We start from the raw sequence: 17,083 nt of genomic DNA, 5'->3' as shown, positions 1-17,083 counted from the left end.
GTTGTTAAATGAATAATGTTGACTGACGCTGGGGACCCAATTCTCTCTGAATCTAATTCCCCTTCCAGTTATGGGGAGCTTCCTGGAGAAACCATAAAAATAATAAACACGGCTCCATATCAGAGGTTGGTAATGTCGCTTTGAATTCTTTGGGGGCCAAGAGGCAGGAAAGAAATAAATTAAAATTAATTTTTAAGAGAGGATCATGCCATGAGTCAGATGATCAAGCATGCTGGTGTCGTGGGTGCTTCTTGGAGGGGAAGCCCCAGGGTGCCCCTTCCAAAACTGGGTGGGGGAGTGTCAGTGCTTACCTCCTGGAACTGTGGACTCCTAGCTTCCACCCCAGACCACCACCACCCCTCATTAAAATGTGGGTGGTAGAGACCCCCCCACCCCCAGTCTGCCTTGGAGCCTGGCGTTTCTTCTGGAGTTTGTGGATTCATAGGACAGTGGTGGGTATGAAGACTTGCTTCCTACCCCCTCTTGCCCAGCACTGACTGTGACAACAGGCCTTTCTCTGGATAGTTGTCATTTGAAAGATTGCCAGAAGGGGTGGAGCCAGCTGGAGGAACTGGGAAGTGTCCTCAGCCATTTCCCCAGTCCTGACCCCTCCCTCCCTCTGCCTTCAGCCCTACCTCAGCCCTCACCCTCCCTCTCTCTGCCCTCTTTCTCTACTTTTCTTTCTTTCCAGCCTCCCAACCTGCTATGAGCCAGCTTGTCACCTGCCAGACAAGTGAGCATGTCACCCCAGCTCTGGGCAGCTCCTGTCCTCCACCCACCCCACGGTCTGCTTATACAGCCTCCTGGGTCCCTGGCTGCTGCTGGGTCCCTGGTCCAGCAGAGGGGTCAGGCAGCCTGGGGACAGTTCCAAGGTCACACACAGCTCCATGCAGGCTGAGCCAGGAATAGAAGTCCCGCACCGGGTCAGGCTAACCCTGGGCTTGCACTGCCAAGTGGGCAGGCCTGTGCAGGAGCAGGAACAGGCCAGCTGGGAGATGTGGGCCAAGGGGAGGGGCCAAGCCTTCACCAGCTGCCTGTGGCTTCTTCCTGCAGCCACACTTTCCTTCCTGGGCCTGGAGACTTTGGAACTTGGGGAAAGAGCCTGGTGTGGAGTCTGTAGCTGCAAAGGCTCTGGGGCTTGCTGGCCTGTGAGTTTCTTGGCAGCCAGAGCAGTGAAAAGGCAGCATTTGCTTTCTTGAGGTCTCTATGCTGGGGTGGTGATGGTGGTGAGGGCAGATATGGGAGTTTCTAGGGGCTGGTACTAGGAGCTCTCAGTTCTAGAAGGAGCATGCTAACTTCAAATATATTCTAGGAGGTTCCCAGTCTTGTTTGGGACTGTGCTTGTTTGGGGGTTGGTAGGGCATAGCGATTCAAAATTCAGTTTATTTATTTATTTATTATTTGCCTCCAGTGTTATTGCTAGGGCTCAGTGCCTGTACTACAAATCCACTGCTCCTAGAGGCTATTTTTTCCCTTTTTTGTTGCCTTTGTTATTATTTCTATTGTTACTGTTATTGTTGGACAGGACAGAGAGAAATGGAGAGAGGAGGGGAAGACAGAGAAGGGGAGAGAAAGACACCTGCAGACCTGCTTCACCTCCTGTGCAGGGACTCCCCTGCAGGTGGGGAGCCGGGGGCTCAAACTGGGATCCTTGTGCTGCTCCTTGCACTTCGCGCCATGTGTGCTCAACCCACTGTACTACTGCCTGACCCCCCTTTTTAATTCTTTTATTCTTAATTTTATTTGTTATTGGATAGAGACAGAGAGAAACTGAGAGGGAAAGGGGAGATGCACAGGGAGAGAGACAGAGAGAAACTTGCAATTGTAATTCAATACTGATGAAGATTTCCCCCTGCAGGTGGGGACTAGGGTCTTGAACTTGGGTCCTTATGCACTGTAATGTGTGTGCTCAAACAGGTGTGTCACCACCTGGCCCTGCCCCCAAGACTCTTCTTCTTCTCCTTCTTCTTCATCTTCTTCTTACTCTTATTCTTATTCTTTGTTAGCTAGAGGCAGAGAAAGAGGGAGAGAGGGGTCAATAGTGCTGAAACTTCCTTCAGTACAATGGAGACTGGGCTTGAACCTGGGTTGTATGCATGGCAAAGGAGCATACTATCCAAGTGAGCTATTTTGGTGGCCCAGGACTCTTCATTTTATTGAAGTCAACTCAGCAGACATCTGTTAGGGGATTGTGAAGGTCCAGAAAGAAATGAGGGCCTGTTTGCTGTCCACCATGGCCTGACCTCCTGTGAGCAAAAAGGCAGCTCAGAATCACCCATTGCCAGAGGGTGAAGGCCAGCTCCTACTGGAAGGAGGTTCAGCCACATCCAGGAAGGCTACCTGGAGGAGGCAGAAGCTAAGCCAGGGCTTGAGGTAGATGGTACTTTTGGACAGAGGTTTGGATTCTCAAGCATGAGGTCCCAAGTTGGACTGCTGACATCACATGTGACATCACATCATAAATATTTAAGAGAAAGAAGGGCAGCAATAGGGACGGGGTGGGGGTGGGGTGTTGAACCCAATGCCACTGTTGATCCTGGGGATCTCTAGGAATCTAGAGAGGGAGTACTCACCTTCACAATGGGGTCCCACAATCCTCAGAGGAACTTCAGGCCACCAATCGCGCTGTGGTGCAAAGGAAGTTTTCAAAGGAAACCTCCTCTCCCTTTGATGATTTCCACTTGTTAGGTGAGATTGCAAAAACATAACTCAGGCACGAGTGACTTCCTGTAGCCACCCAGACTGGCTTTGCCCTCTGATTCCTGATCTTGGGGCCCAGGAGGGGCAGGGCCACCTCCATGCACACATGTGTCATGCTTGTCCCTGAGTGCTGAGTCAGTTTGAAGCAAGTGGGATTGGCTTGTCTGGCTGTCAGTGTGGGATGTCAGTGACAGGCAGTTAGTTGGTAACTGATCACAAAGCTTTTAGGGAGCACTAACTTGTAAGGATGGGGGGGAGGTTAAAATAGTGTTCCTTGCTTCAAACTCAGCCTCCTCTCCAAAGCAGGAAGCCCAGCACAAAATAAGTCCTCAAATATTAGTTCAGGACACCTGGCTGCAGCCAGGCTGGACTAGTGCACCTGTCACCAAGGGGCTGACTTGGAGGGTGGCAGAACAGGGACCACCAGTTGTGTGCAGGACAGGATGGCTAGTCCTTACTCCCTGTGGAACTTTGAAGGTTTTTTTTTTTATCCTTATTTATTTATTGGATAGAGATATTCAGAAACTGAGAGGGAAAGGAGGGATAGAGAGGGTGAGAGACAGAGACACCGGCAGCACTGCTTCATCACTTGTGAAGCTTTCCCCCTGCAGGTGGGGACCTGGGTCCTCGAACCTGGGTCCTTGTGCATTGTAACATGTGTGCTCAACCAGGTGCGCCACCACCTGGCCCCACTTTGAAGGTTTTTAAGAAATTCATTGGTTTTTGCACTGACTGCTGGGGAATGAATGTAGGGTCTTGCATAGGTGCAATCATGATAGTTTCTGCAGGCCAGTTTTTTCATTCATTTTAGGAGGTGAGGGAATCACTACAGCACTGCTCCACCACCCATGGAGCTTCCTGGTCCCTATTTGATGTGGGGCTCTAACCCAGGGGATTACTCATAGCAAGGCTCGACCAGGTAAGCTCTCTCCCAGCCCAGGAACTTTGAAGGCTTTTAAAGCTGCAAAGGAAACTGGGGACCAGAAGGTGGTATACCCAGTCAAGCTCACATATTACCATGCATGAGGACCCAGGTTCCAGCCCCCAATTCCCACCTGCAGTGGTGAAGCTGGTCTGCAAATGTTTTTCTTTCCCTTTCTCCCCCTCCCCTCTAAATTGCTATCTGTTATGTCAAAAAAAGAAAGAAAGAGAGAGAGAGAAAGAAAGAGAGAGAGAGAGAGAAAGAGAGAGAGAAAGAAAAAAAGAAAGAAAGAAAGAAAGAAAGAAAGAAAGAAAGGAAGGAAGGAAAGAAGGAAAGGAAAGGAAAGGAAAGGAAAGGAAAATTAACTTTCAGGACCAGTGGATTCGTCACACAGGTAATGAGCCCCAGTGATAACTCTGGTGGCAATAAAATAAATAGATAAATAAATAAATAAGAAAACTAGGGAAATGGGACCCTGAAATACATTTCTGTGGCCCTGTTGGAGTTTTGGGTATCCATTGATACTCCATGGGCACCAGCCAGCCTTGGGCTTCCAGAACCTGGCCCAATCTTTCATCACTTAGTAGGGTCCCATGACTGGTCCCAGCCTGTCCAGTGCCTGTGGTGACCCCAGTCCTGCCTGCGCAGTGGCCTGGGAGGGAGTCCCCCTGCAGGTCTAGGAGTACACGGTCATACAGGAATGGCTGACCAGCAGACCAGGGAGAAAGAGGAAAGCCCCTCCCCAGCACAGGCAGGGCTGGTTAATTTTTACAAAGGAGATGGTTCCTGAGAAGTGTGGAGGGAACCACCTAGATTTCTGCACCTACACACCCAGCCTCTGGTCCTGGGAGGTGATGTGGGCCTCCAGGGTGGTGGCAGTAATGTGAGGGGACGGTGTGCCTCCTGCCCTGAAAGCCAGGGACCGCTAGTCAAGGGTCCAGGGTTGGGGGGGGACTCCCTGTGACCATCACACAGGCACACACCCTCAGTGTCTCCCCCCCAGCTGGCTTAGGTCACAGCTGGCTGCCCTCCAGCCCAGAGGCCAGGTGGCAGGAGCCACTGCAGGCGCCCTTCCATGTTACCACCTCCAGCTGCTGGTCAGAGGCCTGCCTGCCCTCCTTCCCCCCAAGTCAGAAAATGGTGCTCAGGACCCAAAACAAGGCCTGTAACTTTGCCCCCCAGCTGGGAAGGACAGTGTGAAGCCCTCACCTGGAGGGACAGGAGGTGGGGTCCACAAGACCACACTGTGTCTGTGTTTGTGGTGTGTGCATCTGGTGAGCTGTGAGAGCGTAAGCATGCAAAACATGTCTAAAGAACAAAATGTGCCCCCCCCCCCCATTTCTCCTGAAATGTCCCAGCGTTGCAGCATGGTGGGGAGTTTCCAGGGCACACTTGCCTCCTGGGGTGTCTGCCTGGGGTTTCTCTGGAAGCCACAGGCCCAGCCTTGCTCTCCTGGGACCATTGGGGGGCCTTGATGGAATCATTTATTTTTTTAAATATTTTTTAAAATTTATTATTATTTTATGTCTCCAGGGTTATTGCTGGGGTTCAGTGCCTGCACTACGAATCCACTATTTTTCCCCTTTTGTTGCCCTTGCTGTTTATCGTTGTTATTATTGCTATTGTTGTTGGCTAGGACAGAGAGAAATGGAGAGAGGAGGGGAAGACAGAGAGAGGGAGAGAAAAACAGACACCCACAGACCTGCTTTACTGCTTGTGAGGCAGTTGGGGAGCCGGAGGTTCAAACCAGGATCCTTGCGCTGTTCCATGTGCTTTGTGCCATGTATGCTTAACCCGCTGCACTACCACCCGGCCCCTTTTAAAAATATTTTAAATTTATTTTTTATTATCTTTATTTATTGGATAAAAGTAGTCAGAAATGGAGAGGGAAGGGAGACAGAGAGACACCTGCAGCCCTGCTTTACCACTTGTGAAGCTTTCCCCCTGCAGGTGGGGACCGGGGACTTGAACCTGGGTCCTTGAGCATTATAATATGTGTGCTCAACCAGGTGCACCACCACCCACCCCTGGAATCATTTATTTTATGCAGCACTGGGGTGTGAACATCAGATGTCTCCCACAGGCATAATAGTGTGTTGTAGCCTGCCTGCCTTGCTCAATTGTTTTTCATTAGGCATATTCAGAAGGAAGGAGGGAGGGAGGCAGAGAGGGAGGTCATAGCACCACCTCTCTATCTTTTTTTAAAAATTTATTTTCCTTTTTGTTGCCCTTGTTTTTTATTGTTGTTATTGATGTCGTCGTTATTATATAGGACAGAGAGAAAGGGAAAGGGGAGGGTAAGACAGAGAGGGGGAGAGAAAGAGAGACACCTGCTGACCTGCTTCACCTCACCGCTTGTGAAGCAACTCCCCTACAGGTGGGGAGCCGGGGGCTCAAACTGGGATCCTTATGCCGTTGCTTGTGCTTTGTGCCACATGCGCTTAAGCCCGACTCCACCACCTCACTATCTTACAGTATCCTTGGTGTTGTCTATAGTGCTCCCATGTGGGCTCAAACCCATGGCCCCATGCACAGTGAAATATATGCTCCAGCCTGACCACTATCTCCCACACCCTAGATGGAATTTTTCTTTCTTTGTTTTTTCCCAGATTTTATTTATTTATTAATGAGAGCAATAGGAGGGAAGAGAGAAAGAAACAGACATCTCTCTAGTACATGTGTTGCCGAGGATTGAACTCAAGATCTCATGCTTGAGAGTCCAATCCTTTATCCACTGCACCACTTCCCGGACCACTAGAATCTTTTTTTTAAATTTATTTTTATTATATTTATTCCCTTTTGTTGCCCTTGTTGTTTTATTGTTGTAGTTATTATTGTTGTCATTGTTGTTGGATAGGACAGAGAGAAATGGAGAGGGGAGGGGGAAGACAGAGAGAGGGAGAGAAAGACAGACACCTGTTTCACCGCTTGTGAAGCGACTCCCCTGCAGGTGGGGAGCCAGGGCTTGAACCAGGATCCTTATGCGGGTCCTTGTGCTTAGCACCACCTGTGCTTAACCCGCTGCGCTACAGCCCGACTCCCCACTAGAATCTTTTTAAAGAAGGAAGGTGATTTGCCATGTGCATGACTTAGGTTTGAGCCCAGCCCCCACAACATTGAAAGAAGCTTCAGTACTGTGATCTCTTTAATTCTCTCTCTCTCTCTCTCTCTCTCTCTCTCCCTCTCCCTCTCTAAATAAACAAAACTTCAAAAAATTTAAAGACGGTGAGAAGTCAGGAAGGTGGTACAATGGTTAAAGCATTGGACTCTTAAGTATAAAGTCCCAAGTTTAATCCCTGGTGTTGCATGTGCCAGAGTGAAGCTCTGGTTCTCTTACTCTCTCCTTTTTCTCTCATTACTAAAAAATAAGTAATGAAGGTGAAATTTGCCTGTCAAACATTAGTCCTTTTAAAGGAAACCCATTGAGGGAGGTGGGTGGTGATGCAGCTGATTAAGTGTCCACATGCAAGAACCAGGGTTTCTGCCCCCACTCCTCACCTGCAGGGCGGACACTTTACAAGTGGTGAAGCAGGTCTGCAGCCAGCATCTCAGTCTCTTTCCCTCTCTGTCTCCCCTCTCCTCTCTCAATTCTCTGTCCTATCAAAAAAAGAAAGAAAGAAAAAAGGGGAAATGACCACCAGGATCAGTGGATTCATGCACTGGTACTGAGCCCCAGCGATAACCCTGGTGGCAAATAAATAGATAGATAGATAGATAGATAGATAGATAGATAAACAAAACCCATGGAGTGATATTCCATTCGCTCCTAAAATTTTGCAGCTGCCACCACTATTTGGACTTGAAATATTCTTTCCACCCCATATGGAAACCCCCTCCCCCACACATACACGCCACCATGAGCTGTCTCACTTCATACTTTTCTTTCTTTGTGGGTTTGCTTGTTCTGGAATTTTCCACAGTAGACTCAGAGGAGACAGTGTGGTCTTTTGCATCTTGCTTCTTTCACTCATCCTGAACTCTTCGGGGCTTATCCAGTCATACATAGTGTGTTAGATTCTTTGTAACTTTTTGTGACTGAGTAATATTGGGGTGGTGGTAAAGGCACAGATAGTGTATTTATCTGACCTCAGATAGTGTATTTATCTGACCTCCAGGGAGGAGGGACTTTTTAAAAAAATATTTCTCCAATTGGATAACCACTGGTTTTTCTTCAGGAAATTTTCTTTTCCTCATCCCCTGAGCAGTTGGTTTCATGATTTCTTTTCTTTTTTCCACTAGGGTTGTCACTGGGGCTCAGTATCTATATGACCCCAGTTCCCAGTGGCTTATTTTTTTATAGAGGTTGAGAGAAAGGGAAAGAAGCAGAGACACAAAAAAGGGGAGACACTTGGAGCACTGCTCCACTGGTCCTGAGACTTCCCCCTATAGGTAGAAAACAGGGACTTGAACCTGGATTCCCCCCCATAGAAATATGTGTGCTCTACTGGGTGTACTATCACCAGCTGGGCCCTTTATGATTTATTTCCTTAAATTTCATGAGAGAGAGAGAGAGAGAGAGAGAGAGACACCAGAGCATTGCTCCAGCATATGTAAGATTGGATTTAACCCAAGGCCTCATACATGCAAAGTATGCCCTCTTCTAGCTGAGCTATTTCCTGGCTGATTGGAAAAGTAATTAATGAATAAAGGTGAAGCAGAGCACACTGCTGGACATAGAACTGAGGACCTTCTGCCTTCAGGTCCTTCTTTCTTTCTCCCCACCCCCTCCTTTTTCATACATATTTAAATTGGATAGCACAGAGAGAAATTGAGAGAAGGATGAAGAGATAGAGATGGAGAGAGAGAAACCACTTGCAGACCTGCTTCACCACTAATGAAGCATCCTCCCTGCAGGTAGGATATGGGGGCTCAAACTCAGGTCCTTGTGCATGGTAACATGTGTGCTTAACCAGGTGTGCTACTGCCCTGGCCCCCAATCCTCCTTGCTATCTGCTTCCTATCTGCCCTATTATACTACCCTTGAGCCACCTTTAAAGCCCAGAGCTCTGTTTATTAATGTATTTTGAAAATTCCATTCTTTGAGGTTAAGGCAAAGATGCCTCAGACAACCTGTTGGGAAGAGATGGTGGGAAATGGCCCAGGGCAGAGAGTGTGGTGCTTTAGCAAGAAAGTGGAAGTAAGTGGAAGGACAGTGCCCCTTCAGGGAGGTCCCTGAAGGCCAGGCCAGGTTCCTTGGGGTGGTGCAATTGTGAACCTAAAGGCATGTGCGGTGGAAACATCTTTCTAGTGGGAACAGAAGTGGCACTGAGGACCAGATTTACTCTCTTTTTTAAATATTTATTTTCCCTTTTGTTTCCCTTGTTGTTTTTTTATTGTTGTTAATGATGCTGTTCTTAGGACAGAGAGAAATGGAGAGAGGAGGGGAAGGCAGAGGCAGAGGCGGGGGGTGGGGGGGAGAGAAAGATAGACACCTGCAGACCTGTTTCACTGTCTGTGAAGCAACTCCCCTGTAGGTGGGGAGCCGGGGGCTCGAACTATGATCCTTAACCAGATTTATTCTTGACATTCGCAAATGAGGCCAGGGGTTTTGTTTCAATGGCATCATTGAAACTTTCGTTTGTGGTCCATGTTTTGGCCACCTTTTTCCACCAACCCCAGACCCCTACCCCAGAAGTTTTCCACCCAGCCCTGCAAGGTGGCAGATCTGGGGGCGGGGCGGAGGGGGGGACTGGCTGTCTCATGACCCCAGCCAACAGGCAGATCAGGTAGCCAGGATTTGAGTGGGATTTGCAGCCTGTGATTTCAGTACTCCAGAGCATATTCTCAGCTTGCCTCAGATCTCCTATCTTGCCAGCAGGAGAATGTGGCCAGGTTTCTCTCAAATATGAAAAATGGGAGCCAGGCATGCAAGAAAGTGGAAAGCAGGGTGGAAGAGGAGGCAGCAGCCAGGGTCCTCCTGGAAAGCTGGTGGCTTTTCAGAACCCCGTTTTCCTTGCTGGGCAATGGGGGTGGGGAGCGGTCTGAATCAGGAAGGAGGCCAAGCTCGTTTAAAAGGCTGGTTTGCAGGCTGTCTTCTCTGGATGCTGCTACCAGAGGGTCATCATTACCATGCCTGCACCTCCTCCTCTAGCCAGGGCCCCCTGGGGAAGGGGGAAGCTGGAGGATTTGTATTTCTGGCAAGAACAGGAATCTAGTAAGCTGGGTGGGAGGGGTGTAGCAGGAGCGTGGGGTGGGGTCACTGGTGGCAGAAAAGTCAGGACCCCTATGCAGAAGTCCCTGCCTCCCCTCCAGGGTACGAGCACCTCTAGTCCCCCTCCCCCATGGCCTGGCCCAGTCGTCGAAAGTTTAAAGGTTTTAAATGCAAATATTTCTCTTTTATAGATGCCAGCTGTCTCCAGAGAGCGTGTTTCCTCGCTGCTCAACTTTATTGTCCAATTAGCTTCCCATATCTGGGTACTGGAGCGCCTGGGCGGGGCTGTCGGGGCGGGGGCTGCTTGAAGGCGGTGGCTGGGGGAAGGGGGGGTGCCTGGGGGAGGAGAGTTGGCTCCAGTGGCAGTTCCGGAGCTGCTAGGGGCTCCCCTGCCCCCCGCCGGGTGCAGTGTCTGTGCCTGGTTGGGGAGCCCCGGTCAAAGTGAGAGGAGGTCGGGGAGCATCGTTCTGGTTGTGGGGCGGGGGAAGGAAGCGGGGGGCGCGGCAGGAACTAGGGTGATGAGTGGCCGGGGTATTCTTTCTGATGAGAAAAAAAAAATGCCTGCCGCCAGCCCGCGCACACTGGCTCCTTGTACTCCCTCTCGAGGGCCCCCTCCCCGCCGCCGGCGAGCCGCGCGGCTCCCCCATTCACCAGGGCTCGCCGCGCGCACAAAGCCAGGCAATTAGAATTGAAAATCTATGCAAAACAGCTGTTAACTGATTGTAAAGGAGTGCAGCTGTGTGCGGGTGCAGCTTGGGGCCGGCTCTAAAAGGCCAGGAAGTGTTGGGGCAGCCCGGGGTGAAGAGGCAAACTCCTGCAACCTTGTCCTCCCCCCCAACCCCCCCACGCCCCCCCCCTCACCGGGAGGTGACCTTGGCTACTGCAGAGATGGTGCGGTGGCAGGGGCTTCCCTGGGCAGGTCTGAACCTGATCCCCTGGCATCTCTGGGGAATGGGGTTCCTCCCTGAGAAGGGGGGGAGGAGGGCAGGCTGTTCTCCTTTTCCCTTCAATGCCACCCAGCCAGCAACTCTCTACTCTGCATATCTGCATGACATTTGCCCAGAGGTCGCCTGGTGACAGGAGCAGGGTCCCAGCCAAGACACCAATCTCTTTCCCTTCTGTTTTTTTTTTTCTTTCCTCTGTCCTGCTGGGACAGTAGCATGTGGGGAGCCTGGGAATCTGTATTTCACAGCTTCACCCCACCCCCACCCCTTCTGTCATTTTAAGCCCTGCTGCCCCTGGAGATGCTATCTGGGTCCAGGAGGCAGCGCCTGGAGACATGAATTCCATAGGCTGGATGAGAAAAGCCTTCTTGGGAGAGATAAGATGTAAGCCAGGCTTTGAAGAATGGAGAGGATTTCTGGGCCAGTGATAGCTGGCTGGGAAGAGGATCTGCAAGAAGCAGGGCTGGGCTGAGGAGGAAAAGCAGCTGGGCAGATCCCCTTGCCCATCAGCCCTTTGGTGCCCTCTAGTGGCACCTCTTCCAGTGTGCCATGCCCAGGGTTGGTAGCCTGGGGGTAATTTCCTGGGTTGGGCTCTGTAGGACACCCCCCCCACACACACACACACACACACATACCCCACCACCACCACTACCACCACCAAAGATAGTAGTTCTCACTGCCCTCAGGATGGACTCTAGAAAGTGAGAATAGACCCAATAGCCTCTTGAGACCTGTGCTGTATGTGTAGTGGGTCGTTAGAGGGAAATGCTGCCAGGTCTGAGATCTGGGTCAGACCTGGGGAGAGTCTGCCCTGAAACACGTCATTAACCCCTTCACTCTGTCTCCTTGCTAGGCTTCATTGGGGGTTACCTAGCTGGGCAGCCAGGGGAGGTTCCATAACAGGAGCTTAGCAGCCTTTGCAAGTTACTGCTACTTGGTGGAAGCAACCTCCCCTTCCCATCAGCACCAAAAGTCCAGTCCCCAATGCCAGCATGATAGACAGCACAGACATGCCAGGAACAGCTGGTATGTGGGGTGGGGTGGGGCAGGGGCATTATTAGAAGGTGCATCCTGCTGACCCCACAGAGAAGTGCGTGGTAACAAAGCCTGACACTGGGTCCTTTTCCATGCTTCTGGGGGTCGGTCATATCCAGGCCCCATTACCCGTGCTGGGCCTCAGCGCGGTGCCCTACCTTCCTGGGGACCTCACCTGTCCCAGAGGGTGCCTGGGAGCTAGTGATGGCATTGTTCTTCTTTTTTATTATTTATTGCTGTAATTATTATTGTTCTTGATGTTGAAGTTGTTGGACAGGACAGAGAAATCAAGAGAGATGGGGAAGATATAGAGAGGGGGAGAGAAAGACAGACACCTGCAGACCTGCTTCACGGTCCCCTGCAGGTGGGGAGCCCAGCGGAGCTGGGGGCTCAAAAGGGGATCCTTACGCTGGTCCTTGCACTTTGCGCCTCATGCACTTAACCAGCTGTGCTGCCGCCCGACTCCCTGGCATTGTTCTAAACCTACCCTCTAGTCTCCCCAATTCTTGCTGCCTCAACCATTGTCAACACATACTTCTCCCCCCACCCCATATCTTTTTGTGTCATTTATACTGAGACCTGGCCTTCCATTTTCAATTTTGCACTGGGGAAGGCTGGGGCCAAGGAGCCTGGGGTGTGTCTGTGTGTGGGAGGGGGGGTGGAAGAGAAAGAGAGATACTTCCTAGGTTAGTGTCATTTCTTTCTTTCTGGATGTGATCTTTGACCTAGGGCTCTTTTTAAAAAAAATTTTTTTATTTGTTATTGGATAGAGACAGAGAGAAATTGAAAGAGAAGGGGGAGACAGAGAGACAAAGACACGCCTGCAGACCTGCTTCACCGCCTGTGAAGTGACTCTACTGCAGGTGAGGAGCTGGGGGCTCGAACCGGGATCCTAACGGGTCCTTGCTCTTTGCACCACCCGCTGCACTACCGCCTGACTCCTGACCTAGGGCTCTTTCATTGGCAGTGCCATGCTCACAGCTTCCAGCTCCTGGTGGCAGGGTCAAGTTTAGTAGGGTTCTATTCAAGTAGGTAAGGTGCTCCTAGCTGGGTGAGGCCCTGGGACCCCTGCACTGTTCCCCAAAAGGCATAGTGCAGTTGGGCAGGGTCACCCCAACATACTGCCTGTCACCCCTAAGACCATGAAACAAGACCCCAGCTATAGCAGTGTCAGGGGCAGGTGTCCTCACCTTGGGAGGTGTCCCCAGGGCTCCATATAGGGCTGGCCTGACACCTGGTCCTTTTACCCCTTACCTCCTTGCTCTGTCCAGTTTCCAGGCAAAGGGAAAGGGGGAAGAAGAGGTCCAAGGAGGGAGCCTTTATCCAGGCTGGTTGGAGAGGTGGGGGAAAGGGAACTGCCAAGGAGCAGAGAGGACACACACGAGGACACACACACACACACACACACACACACTGAGAGAGAGAGAGAGAGAGAGAGAGAGAGAGAGAAGGAGGAACAAGCCTGCAGGGAAATGGAGGGCGGCCAGCCTGAGCCCTAAGTGGCAGTGGGAAATTAGGAGTCAGGCTACGAACCTCGTTAGCGAGGAGCGCGGGCAGGAGGAGAGCAATTCCCACCCTTAAACTCGGAGGCCGTGCTCCTGGATTACTAATTTCCTCGGGCGGGCACGCTGACAGTGCGTGTCATCCATCTCCCCGGTGCCAGTCGGGCGGGTGGCCGCCAGCATTTTCTGGCCTGGACGCTCACAGCCGGCTCGCTGCTGCCCCCCGGCGTCCGCTGCGGTGTCCTGCCTGGACGGGAAGGGAGGTCGTGGCTCCAGGTGTCAGCCCCGCCCGCCGGGCACCATTCCCAGGTCAGCGGTGTGCACGTGACCTCCGGCAGCTCTCTGCCTCCACTTTCTCCCAAGCGAAGTGGGTACGGACCACCCATCAGGAAGCCCCAAGGAACCAGATGTCTGTGGAAGAGGGACCTACTAAACTCCAAAACTGCTCCAAAGGATAACTCGTACTGGGCGCACCGCAGGTTTTGAGGACTGGCTTTTGTGGGCCACCTCAAATGGGAGGATGAACTTGACGGCCCCCGCGTCCCCTTCCCCACCCCGGGAAAGAGATTAAGAGGTGAAGGGAAATGTGGCGCAGCCTCACGTCCGGGCGAGAGGGACTGGGGGTTGGGCTCCGGAGTCTTGACCCGGGGACAAAGCCGGGAGGCGAGGCCCCGCCAGGTGCGAGCTGTTCATTTACATGTTGCTACCACCACCACCACCACCCCCCCCCCCCCCCGCCTGTAATCCAGGTGAGAAAGGATTGGAACCGCCCCAGAGGTTTTTGGTTCTGTTTTTACGGCTCTAGACCAGTTGCTGGAGTCTCTTGACTCCTCCTTGTCTTCCCGGCCCGTGACTCCCGGCGGAGTTGGAGGCTCCCCCTCCCCCGCGCCCTGGCGGCGAGGATCGCGGTGGGCCCGCTGGATGTAAATTACCGGAGGCGCGCTGCGGAGACACCGTGTGGTGCGTAAATTAAAGCACCGGGCCAAGGCCGAGGCCCGCGGGAGGGAGGCGCAGCCCGGAGCACGGCGGGGGAAGGGGAAGCACACCCCCACGCCGGCGCGGTGCCAGGACCTGCAGGCGCCCGCAGGTAGGAGCCAGTAACACACAACAACAACAACACACACACACACACACACACACACACACACACACACACACACACAGCCAGCCCCGCCGGTCCGTTTCCTTTTTCGTTTGTGGTCAGCCAGGAGCCTTGTGCAAGGCTTGGGGGCCCACCCACAAGCGCCCCTAACTCCCTAGCCCCGGCGTGCGCTCGATCAAAGACCGAGAAGCGGAGTGGGTGGCCTGGGGGCGCCCAGCAGGGCCCTGCCCCTCATCCCCCGGAGGGCACGCAGGCGGGTTCTGCTCCGCGCTGGCGCGGGCCCCGAATGCTCCGGGCCCGCCAGCGTCATCGGGAACAGATGGATGGGGGGTGGCAGGAGCCCAGCGCTCCCTCCCGTCGCAATCCGGGCTGGCGCAGGGAGGGAGCAGGAGGGAGGGAAGGAGGGAGGCGGAGGAGACTGGGCCCGCGGGGACGGCAGCGTGCGCTCCTGCCAAGCGCAGCGCGGGCATGTCCCGGGGCAGGTTTGGGGCTGGCAGGAGAGCGGGCTGGCACCTGGGGCAGAAAGTTGAAACCCGCAGCGCTGCGCTCGGTCAGCCGCGGGGGGAGCGAGAGGGAGATACGGGTTTGCCTCCAGGCTCAGAAGTATTGAAGCAGGAGATGAGAGGGGTTTCCAAAGAGGACGTGCAGGGAGAGACCCGGGAGCATCGGAGCCCCGCTACTGCTCTCGGCGCACGCGGGGTCAGTGCCCAGGGCGCCGGAACCGGACCTTCCCCATTAACCCCGCGCTTCCTGGAGCCGCGGCGCGGGGGGTGGGCTTGCCAGCCGCTAGTCCTCCCCCGGCGCCGGTGGGGGCGGGGCGGAGCCGGACTGGGGGGCCGGGAGGCTGGGGCCAGCCATCGCTCTTCCTGCCGCCTGTGGGTGCCCAGGAATTTCAGGACGCTCCCTGAGTCATTCCAGTCTGTCAAGTGCCTGGGTGAGGTAGGGTGGGGTGGGGTGGGGGGCAGGAATGAGGAGGCGCTGCTCTGGGGCCGCAGGCTCAGTGGGTCGTGCCAGTTTCTGGAGGCGGGCGGCCTCGCCTCTGACCGCAACCCCAGCTACTTAATGATCCCCCTGGTGGAGCGGCGCCTCCATAGACTCCGCCGCTGGGACGTGGGTACTTTAAAGACCCCTCCTTCCCCCTTGACACCCACCCTCCCCGCTTCTCCTTCTTGGCCTTACCAAAAGTTACTTAAAACGGGGCGGGAGTGCGTGTGGGGGGGTTTCTCCAATAGGATTTGGGGAAGGAGGCACACAGGCCCGAGTGCTTAACGTTTAACTTTTTCCAGTTGGGGTGTCAAGGTCACGCATTGCGGGTGGGGGTGGTAAAAGCATACACCTTGTCTTGTGTTGCCCCCCCATCTCCCAGCTCGCACCCGGCCTCCAAGATAAGCTGCCCCACCCCCAAGGCCTCCAGAACACTGAGTTTATCCGTTCGTCCATGACTGGGCCTGCTTTGTGGCAGACACTGTGCTCAGCGCCCGGGAAGCGTGCACGAGCTCTGCCCCCCTCCTTCTGAGGCCCAGGGAAACGTCCTGGACACCGAGGTATCACGGGTCCCTCAGCCGTGGAGCCACTGGCTCCTGGGAGCACGAAGGTGGCACTGACCCTACCTGCTCGTGTCCTCGGCTCACCTGACCGGCCATGCAGGGGAGGGGCGTGTGTCCGCGCCGGGTGTACCCGGTCGCCCGTCGGTGCGCGCGCGTGTGTGTTTGCGGCTGAAACCCGACACCTCCCGCTGGCTGAGGTCAGGGAGCCGGGAGCGAGCCAGTGGCCTGGGAGTGGGCGGCGTTGCGCTTGGGTGTGTCCTCGGCGGCGGCAACAGCAGCAGGTGTTTCTTGGCGGCGGCCCCGGAAGCTCCACCTCCCCAGCGGGCCCGAGCCGCAGCCACCGCCGCCGAGCAGCCCCGGGTGAGATAAGCAGTTTAGACAAACACTGGGCGACGGTGGCTCCAGCATGTGTCAGCCGAGGCGGAGCTGCGGGGCCCTGGCATGAAAGGTGAGCGCGCCGCACGGGGCTGGGGGGGGGGGGTCCCCGGCCTCTCCTCCCCCCTCACCCGCCCTACTTGCCTCCTCCAAGTTCGCGGGCACAGCGGGGGCGGCCGCCAACGGCTCCAGGGCAACTTCGCCCGAGTGTGAGCTGCGATAAAAGCCGGGCGGGCAGGAGGGCGACCCAAAGCCCTCCCCCCGCCCCCCGGCCTCCCCCGGGTCGTGGCCTGGGTGGCCTGGCTCTCGGCGGGGACTCGGGGCTCGGTGGCTGAGTCCGGCGAGGGGCGCATAAGTGCGCGCATACGGGGGTGTCGCGGGCCCCGCGGGCTGGGGGGGCGCTGGAGGGGCTGTGCCCACTCCGCAGCCTGAATGAAAACTTTCCCGCGAGGGGGGCGACTGTGCGCCCCCGCTGCAGGTGCCGGGGGTGGGGCGGGGGGGTGCTCGCTGGCTGGGGCTTCGGGATTGGGGGTTTCTGTCTGGCTCCCTGCCCCCTCGCTGCGGGGGGGGGGGCGGGGCGCGGAGCTGCCGCCTCCCTCCCGCGGCTCCGACCCCGGCGCCATTCTCCCCGGGGCTCTGCACCTCCCCGCCGGCGGCTCGCGGGTTGAAGCCTCGGTGTCTCTCTTGCTGAAGATGGCTGCCCCGGTCTCGGGGGCTGGGGGGGGGGCGGACTACGGCATCTGCCCCCCCCCCAACTCTCTCGCGCTGCCCTTTCTCTCTCCCCGGCCCTTCCTGCTGCGCCTGA

The 17,083-nt window shown here is 54.7% G+C and overlaps 1 protein-coding gene across 15 annotated transcripts in view; it reads left to right on the top strand.

Moving 5' to 3' along the window:
• GSE1 (Gse1 coiled-coil protein) overlaps positions 1-17,083 on the top strand; it is a 392,245-nt gene that overhangs the window by 326,617 nt on the left and 48,545 nt on the right. For 2 of the 15 annotated variants that reach the window (XM_060185074.1, XM_060185071.1), the window contains exon 1: positions 16,093-16,351. The exons of 11 other annotated variants lie outside the window; for them this stretch is intronic. In XM_060185074.1, coding sequence (XP_060041057.1) covers positions 16,345-16,351 — 7 coding nt within the window. In that variant the 5' untranslated portion in view covers positions 16,093-16,344. Of the gene's footprint in view, positions 1-14,220; positions 14,342-15,034; positions 15,056-16,092; positions 16,352-17,083 lie in introns of those variants that run through there. 2 more of the 15 variants (XM_060185075.1, XM_060185072.1) reach the window with 2 other exon arrangements.

Source organism: Erinaceus europaeus, chromosome 2 (genome assembly GCF_950295315.1).
Source record: "Erinaceus europaeus chromosome 2, mEriEur2.1, whole genome shotgun sequence".
NCBI classification, from domain to species: domain Eukaryota; kingdom Metazoa; phylum Chordata; class Mammalia; order Eulipotyphla; family Erinaceidae; genus Erinaceus; species Erinaceus europaeus.
This window is presented reverse-complemented; position numbering and strand designations above follow the sequence as displayed.